The 8,328-nt window shown below is 46.8% G+C and overlaps 2 protein-coding genes across 2 annotated transcripts in view; one reads left to right on the top strand and one right to left on the bottom strand.

The window, feature by feature from the left end:
- IMMT (inner membrane mitochondrial protein) overlaps nucleotides 1–3,550 on the top strand; it is a 16,887-nt gene extending 13,337 nt beyond the window's left edge. The window contains 4 exon segments of the mRNA XM_005428346.2: nucleotides 1–157; nucleotides 1,261–1,392; nucleotides 1,764–1,893; nucleotides 2,593–3,550. The exon segment at nucleotides 1–157 is cut by the window's left edge and continues 10 nt beyond it. Coding sequence (XP_005428403.2) covers nucleotides 1–157; nucleotides 1,261–1,392; nucleotides 1,764–1,893; nucleotides 2,593–3,200 — 1,027 coding nt within the window. The 3' untranslated portion in view covers nucleotides 3,201–3,550.
- Nucleotides 3,551–3,902: 352 nt separating this feature from the next.
- Nucleotides 3,903–8,328, bottom strand: part of PTCD3 (pentatricopeptide repeat domain 3) — a 15,516-nt gene continuing 11,090 nt past the window's right edge. Inside the window, 5 exon segments of the mRNA XM_031063065.1 lie at nucleotides 3,903–4,571; nucleotides 5,269–5,427; nucleotides 6,302–6,343; nucleotides 7,176–7,324; nucleotides 8,261–8,328. The exon segment at nucleotides 8,261–8,328 is cut by the window's right edge and continues 7 nt beyond it. Of these exon segments, the coding sequence (XP_030918925.1) occupies nucleotides 4,493–4,571; nucleotides 5,269–5,427; nucleotides 6,302–6,343; nucleotides 7,176–7,324; nucleotides 8,261–8,328 (497 nt within the window). The 3' untranslated portion in view covers nucleotides 3,903–4,492.

The raw sequence follows: 8,328 nt of genomic DNA on the forward strand, positions 1-8,328 counted from the left end.
GACCCGCCAGCTGGCCGAGCAGCGCGTGCGCGAGCGGCAGCACATCGAGGCCGCCCTGGAGAAACAGAAACTTGAAGATAAAAAAGCATTTGAGGCAGCCGTGGCCAAAGCGCTGGAGCGTCACAAAAATGAGATTGAATTAGAACAGGAGAGGAAGGTAAAGTGGCTAAAGCACCTGGTTAAATCTGTGGGTCAAAAGGAAGGTAGAGGAGTTAATGGAAAAGGCCAGAGGGACAACTGGGATGTTCTGGGTAGTGGGAGACTTCACATGGGTGACTCCCAGGCTAAACGTGAAAAGGAATCACAGAATCACAGAATAATGAGGCTGGAAGAGACCTCTAAGATCATCGAGTCCAACCTATGCCCTCACACCTCAACTAGACTATAGCACCAAGTGCCATGTCCAGTCTTTTTTTAAACACATCTAGAGATGGTGATTCTACCACCTCCCTGGGAAGAGAATTCCAGTACTTTATTATTCTTTCAGTGAGAAATTTCTTCCTAATATCCAACCTCTATGTTCCCTGACGTAGCTTGAGACTGTGTTCCTCTGGTTCTGTCAGGAAATGTTGAGCAAGGAAAATGCTGCAAAGTTAGAATGGTGAAATCATACAAGGGATGACTTTGTGAAGTTACTTGGCTCCTGTTGGAGATATGATTACTGGGTCAAAAGAAATCCTAGAATGATTTGGGTTAGAAGGGATCTTCAAGATCACCTTGTTCCAACCTCCTGCCATGGGCAGGGACAGCTTCCACTAGACCAGGTTGCTCCAAGCCCCATTGAACGTGATCTTGGGAAGGGGTTGGGACAGTCACAGCTTCTCTGGGCCATCTGTGCCAGTGCATCACCACCCTCACTGAGAATTTCAGTGTTTGATCTGACCTTGTGTGGCCATTATAGGGCTACATAGGGAAAAGGTAAAGTCTCTTGGGTTTGGAAGCTTGTTTATAAACCAGCTTCCAAAAGTGTTTGATTTGACATGTTACTGTATTTTTTATATACTACTTTGGTAGCTGCACTAAGTGCCTACTGAGTAACCAGCAGTTACTGACATGGTGAACCACAAATCTATTCCTTAACATCCCTAGGAAAAGACTCAGCTGTAAAACTGGACCTCAGCAGGTCTTCAAGCTGAAAGAGAGGCTCTGTCAGTGCCACTGCTCTGACATGTACCCGCAGTAGTCACTGCTGTGATCCTGTGCAGTGTGTGACAAGCAGCTGAGCACTGGTGGTGCATTACACCCCTCGTGTGTGTGCAGGTGGAGGAGGTGCGGGAGGTGATGGAGAACGAAATGCGGACCCAGCTCCGGCGCCAGGCTGCTGCCCACACCGACCACCTCAGAGACGTCCTGAAGATCCAGGAGCAGGATCTAAAAGTGGAATTTGAGCAGGTAAGGAAGAGGAGTCCCCAGGGGAATTAAAGAGATATTTAAACCCTTGCAAAGCACACGTTTCGTATGACAAGAGTCCTGAAACATGTCCCAGGGGACTGAGGAGGGAAGCAAGCTTACTTTGAGGTGATAGAGAGTGACTCAGTGTGTAGGTTTTATTCAGACTTGTCTGAAAAGCTTTTGCTATAGGTGATAAATTTTTGACACAAGTGCAGTAACTGTTAAATTCTTCCCAATAAGGTTTCTTACTGGTATATTGTATTTACTGTATGCATTGGCCCTAACAAGGACAATACTATATAGAAATGTCTTTAAAACAAGGTAAATATTATTAACCAGCTGTTTCTGTTACTTGTATTGCGCTGTTTCAGAACCTGTCGGAGAAGCTCAGCGAACAGGAGATGCAGTTCAGACGCCTTACTCAGGAACAGCTTGACAACTTCACCTTGGATATAAACACTGCCTATGCCAGGCTGAAGGGAATTGAGCAAGCAGTTGAGAGTGAGCACTGAATTTCTCTTTCTTTAAGGACTGTGTTCCCCAATGGTCCCTTGCCCAAACTTGGGCATCTAAACCCAGGCTTAGACACGTAGCTCACACTGCTGAGCACCCAGCAAATCCCAGATGAGTAAAGTCCGAGGTGGTTCTTCCAAAAGTTGTCTTGTTCTGGCTCTAAGTTGTGGGACAGTGTCACAGACATATTTTATGAAAAATCCTTTCCTTAGGATTTTTTCTCCTGAGAAGCTGAGAGGCCTCAGGAGCAAAATGTAAACAATGATTTTCTGCTGCTATAGAATGCAACAGGTAGATCTGTGATTGGTCTCATGTGGTTGTTTCTAATTAATGGGCAATCACAGTCCAGCTGTCCGGACTGTCTCGGTCAGTCACAAGACTTTGTTATCATTTCTTTTCTATTCTTACCTAGGCTTCTGATGAAATCCTTTCTTCTATTCTTTTAGTAATTTTAATATAATATATAACATATAATAAATCAAGCCTTCTGAAACATGGAGTCAGATCCTCATCTCTTCCCTTATCCTAAGACCCCTGCAAACACCATCACAGGACAGACTTGCTTTAGAGCATGTGCTGAGGGGGTGGCTGCTTTGGAAAGCAGAGGGTGGAGAGGGATGGCTCTTGCTGCTTGTTCTAAAAGCCACATGTGCCCAACTCAGAGCCCCTTCTTGGCTTCCCTTGCAGGTCACGCAGTAGCAGAGGAGGAGGCCAGGAAGGCCCATCAGCTGTGGCTCTCTGTGGAAGCGCTCAAATACTGCATGAGGTCAGGCACGGGGGAGAGTCCCACGGAGCCCCTGGGCAGCGCGGTGAAGGCCATCAAGGCCAGCTGTGCCGACAACGCCTTCACGGAAGCCTTAACAGCAGCTCTGCCGCAGGAGTCCCTGACGCGGGGCGTGTACAGCGAGGAGGCCCTCAGAGCGCGCTTCCACACTGTCCAAAAACTGGCAAAGCGAGTGGCCATGATCGACGAGACCAGGAACAGCCTGTACCAATACTTCCTGTCCTACCTGCAGTCGCTGCTGGTGTTCCACCCTCAGCAGCTGAAGCCACCGGCCGAGCTCAGCCCTGACGACCTCGACACGTTTAAGTTACTGTCTTACGCCTCCTACTGCATCGAGCACGGAGATCTGGAGCTGGCGGCCAAATTTGTCAACCAGTTACGAGGGGAGTCCAGGAGGGTGGCACACGACTGGCTCACGGAAGCGCGGATGACCCTGGAAACCAAACAGATCGTGGATATCTTGACAGCGTATGCCAGTGCTGTGGGGTTGGGAACAACTCAAGTGCAGTGAGCTAGGAGTGGAGCTTTGGAGGCAGTTCAGCTGTTCTGGGCCGGAGAGAAATCCCATGATCTCCTGAGGGTTCAAACAGAGCTGTTGGCAGGGGCTGGAAGCCGTAAATCAAAGCACGGGTACAGTCTTGTTTCCTTGCACTGTATTTAATTTCACCATCTGTTGTATTTTTGTTGGTTTTGAGTTGTCATGACAACCAACTTCAGGAAGCTTCCCTACAATTTGTGTAAGAATTAATGTTTCCCCATCTTACCAAGTGGGCTTGTGATCGAACCAAAATAATGTTTGTAACCTGCCATTAATCATTTGCCACTTTGTCAGCTGAATAAAACAAGACTTCAACCACTTGCTCCTGCTGTTTAAGTCTCCTGTTTAAACATCAACTACAGCTGGGCAGTACAAAGCTCAGTCTTTCTCCATGACCTAAAGAGTTAAAACTCTAATTTACTTCTTTCAAGGAGCAAGAAAGCAAGAATTCACCGATTTATTAATTTGTACAGCATTTTAAAAAAATGAACCCGTGTTTGTGTACAGGATATGTACAAAACTGGTGTAAGAGCAGATCCTGTCCTGGATTTCTGCTCGGGCAGGTTTCTTGTCAGAGCTGCTCAGCCATAGTTCTAGAACACCAGGTATTTCCACCAGAAAGGTAAACTTTGGTTCAACCAGTTTTTGCTCAAGGATTATCAGAATACAGCCAGCTTTAATGTCAGTCATTTATTAGAGACAGTCTCCAGCTGTACAAAGTATAATTTAACATCTAGACTCCAACACCTGTCCCAAAACACAAAAGGGATGAGGAATAACACCACAGGTGCTGAGTATTGCATTACTTCAGTGTTTATATACAGAGTAATCTTGGTATTTAAGTAGTTCAGCAAAGTTAGATGGAAAGGAGTTAAATCTGGTGCAGGGTCAAGTGACAGGAGGCCCACGAGAAGTCTTGCTGGAGCTGTGGAAGTCTTGTGCCTGCCTGAGCAGCCTCCAGGGTGCACAGCACCCCTCCACCCTCAGTGATGCTGTTTATCAGGAGCCAGCTCTTGCAGGGGTGCTGGGGAGGAGACCTGGGGCAGCCCACACTGTGTCCCACATTACCAAGAAGGTTTAACAGCTTCCAGCTGGCACATGAGGACGGTGTCTTGCCAAGCAGGTCCCGTGTCAGAACACTCAGAGCATTCATCGGTGCTGCAGCACCTCCCAGAAGCCATTCCTTCAGAAATTCCACTCCTTCCAAAGCCTCCTGGTATCGTGGCAACAGCTGCTCCCAGTTTTCCCAAGGGGAAGAGGGACAGCTACTCACGGTCACTGTCACTACTGTCACTGTCACTATCGCTGCTGTCACCATCCCACTTGATACTCTCCAGTGCCTTCCTGTGATGTCAAACAGATCAGTCAGTCACCTGTGTGACTTGTGCTTGAAAAGAGAGATCCCAAAACACAAGGCACACACAGAGAACATTATGGGCTGTCTAATGCCTACTGTCCTCAAAGGACACCCAGCATTTGGTGGAAGCACATCCTCTTGGGAAAGCCAACTCCTTCAGCTCCCCTCCAAGTGGTGAGCCAGCTGTCAGGGGTGCTGGGCTTGTATTTATTCCCTTGGAGCACATCTGGCTCCAAACTGTGGTCCCTCAAGCCCTGATCACCATCTGAGGATCATCTGGGCTTGGCTACAGCAGTGCAGTAAGAGGTGACCACAAGCCTCAGAACGTGGCAGCCACATGCAGGGCCATCCTGTACCACCCCCCTACTTTACTGGGCTGCAGCAGTGTCTTCAGGCAGCCAGACCCAGCTAGAAAAAGACTCCAGGAAAGGAAGGCAAGAGCAGGACTGAGCAGTGGATAAGGCTAACCCCACCATGGAAAATTCCCTTCCCTCCTAGGTGGGATGGATACAGCGTGGAACCAAAAACTGAGGGGCCATTTCAGTCCTGGAGTCAACACACCAGCACATCATTCTGAAGCCAGCTGTCTGCTCCCTTGTCAGAGAAGGCTTTCCAAAGGCATTGCCCCTCCAAGACCCTGTCTACTGTACCACTTCAGCAGGGACATGAAACATTCCAACTTACTTCTGTGTTTCAGAGAGTTCAAATTCCTCCTCTGTTCTGCTTTTCAGCCTTTGAGATAAAGGAAGCCCAAGGGATGCTGCCAGCTTTACCATCTTAATTGCCTCATCTGGGCAATTGGTTTGCTTAGCACAGTTCAAGAACTCATCCATCACGTTGTCACTGCAAAGGCAAATGGGGACTGTTCTCAGGGTCACAGGAGAGGTGCCCATTAATTTACAGCCCATGCTTTAGAGAGGGAGAGAAGGTGACATTTTCAGATCAACCAGTTCATCTCTGCTCCTGCCAGGAACTTCACCTCTGGTACAGAGGGAAGGCTCTGTGGTAAGTTTGGGAACTTCTGTCCCAGCAGAAGAGAGCAGGCACAGAGTGCCACTAGGTGTGTAGCCTTTGGTACCACACACCCTCATGGTGTTCACTGGGGCAAGAAAAACCCACACCCAAACAAAACCTATTACTATTCCTTACAAGTTGTGTTCTACTTCAAACAATTCTCTCCTCCAGAAGCCCAAGACAAGCAAGCTGCTGTAACCTAACAGGGAACCACCTCAGATTTAGCATTTGACTTGATAAACTTGTCTTCAGAAATCCAGGCACCTCTGAAACACCTGTGCTTGGTTAAGAGCATACTGGAATATTTCTGAGCATGTGAGAAATCTGATGTTTGTGAGTCCTGCTCAGATTGATTTGCACTGCTGAGTTCATCAGTGGCACTGCTGCTCTCCATGGCCCAGAGCTTCAGACACCAACCACTTCATTCCCTCCCACTCTGCACTTTCAGCATGTTTGAAACATATTCCAAGACAGAAAGCTCTTGGAATATTTCCACTGGATAAACGAACAGCCATGCTCACAGGGACAGACACACATTCATGTTCTGGAAATAAATGATACTACTATCAGTTACAACTGGAGGTTGGACTACCTGACCTTTTAAAGTCCCTTCCATCCCAAACTATTCCTTCATCCCTTTACAGAAATTCAGGATCTCAGCCAAAGGGGAGACTCAGTAACTGAAGAACCTAAAAATACTTACGTGGGAATCCTATTGATTTTCTGGAAATGCTCCATCATGTTCCTGTTCAAAAGAAAACAAAAGAATAATTTTAAAACCACACATCACAGGGACAGATATTCAACCTCTTGGATGAGCCTCCACTGAAACACAGGTAAGCTCAAATTCATGAAACAATCTTCCATGCAGTATCCTTGCAAATGCAATCTGTACCAGCTAACTTCACTGATTAGTTTAACACGAAGTATCTTAAAATCTGCAGAAAATGGTAAGTGTAGCTGGTGGCAATTTGCTTTTAAAATACTACAGATTCTTAGTACTTCAAAGACTCTTTTGTTGCTATTTCTTTGTTTCAAATCAATCACTGTACACTGAAATCTGTATTGAACAGAAAATAGCTCAGAACCTTAAATCAGAGGCTAGATATTTTAACCTGTATTTCAAGTTTAGAGCATGTAGGACAGTAAATTCTAGCTATTAGTTCTAAAAATAGTCTATTTAGAGTTTTAATTAGGACTGCTGCTAATTAAAAATTTAATTAATCTCTCAGTTTGAATTCTAAAGAGTTCTAAAAACCAAAAATGGCAAGTTGTTGGCACTCAGCAGTGCTCAGGGCAGTGATTGTCAGACCACACTTTGCCATAAGTAGCTGTACAAAGCTCTACACAGCAGATACTACATTAGTTTCTAAACCATTTTTAAGACAGACAACTGTAACTTGGTGTCAAGAAGGAACAATAACAAGGAGAAAAACCCATCACATTCCCTGCAGGCTTTATCCCCTCCCTTTGTCTGCACTGGCATTCCAAGGCATAGGTCATTAGCTTTTGCTTTTTGTGATTAAGCCTTGAGCTGCAGTGTCAGCAAGCCCAGAGCTCACAGAGCCCACACGTACCAGGCATCCTGGGTTCTCCCAGCCCTGGAAAACAGCACCACGACGTGGCCCACAGCACTCCCTGTCCACTCCAGCGGGACCTGCCCCGGCCCAGCAGGATCATGGACGGCTTTGATTTCTTCAGCACACTTGGCAAAGGCCAGCTGAATCTGTGAAAACATTGTGCTGTGAAGAACAAAACCTCTGAAACTAACAGAAGCTTTTCAGGGCAATTTCTCCTTCAGCTCCTATAGCTTTGCTCTGTATGTGATTTATGTTTGTGAATTAAATTGTTACACTGGGAGATAAATCTGTCACATCTGTCAGGATGTCTGTCCCCATTAGGCAAGCTCCAAGGTGGCTTTGCAGGGACAGCTGTATTCACCTTCAACACCCTTCAGCTTGAGAAAGCAATTACTGTAATGAAATCCTTGGCAAAAATCCCTGGATTCTGCCATGTGCTTCCCCAGTGATATAGCTGGTTGGGCTGCATTATTTCTCAAAACTCTGGTAAGAAGGGATCCTGCCCTGATAATCTGAGGTTTCTTTATGGGTTGAAGACAATCCAAGTGGTTTAGCAGGCCTGGATGAGCTCACATGGACCTGGAAATCTGCAGTGGCAGATGCATTGGAACTGGATGTCTAGGACTGACCAGGGATACAGCATTTACCTACAGTCTGGGGAAACAGCACTACTCTCTACTGAGCTTCTGTGCTGATTTTGGCTGGGATAGAGTGAAATTTCTTCAGTTTCTTCTTTCTTACTATGGGGCTGTGTTTTGTCTTTAAGATGGAAAGTATGTTGGTAACACAGGGATATTTTTGTTATTGCTGGGCAGTGCTTAAAGAGCATCAAGGCTTCCCCACCAGGGAGTAGGCTGGGGGTGCACAAGGTGTGTGGCACAACAAGGAGCTGGGAGGGGACACCTCTGGGACACCCTAAATGCCCAAGGGATATTTCAGACCACAGGATATCATGCTCAGCAGATGAAGCTGGGGAAAGGAGGAATGGGGGATACACTTTTCCCCCCACCATCTCACAGGGGAGCAGCCAGCAGGTGGCTGTGTGGGGGCTCAGCTGTTCATGAATTTATCAGCTTCCTTACCTCACTGGGGTGCTGGTCCCTGCTCATCAAAGACAAGAACTCCTCCAACAGGTCTTGTCTCCTGCTGA

The sequence above is a fragment of the Geospiza fortis genome, unplaced genomic scaffold (genome assembly GCF_000277835.1).
Source record: "Geospiza fortis unplaced genomic scaffold, GeoFor_1.0 scaffold125, whole genome shotgun sequence".
Lineage (NCBI taxonomy): Eukaryota > Metazoa > Chordata > Aves > Passeriformes > Thraupidae > Geospiza > Geospiza fortis.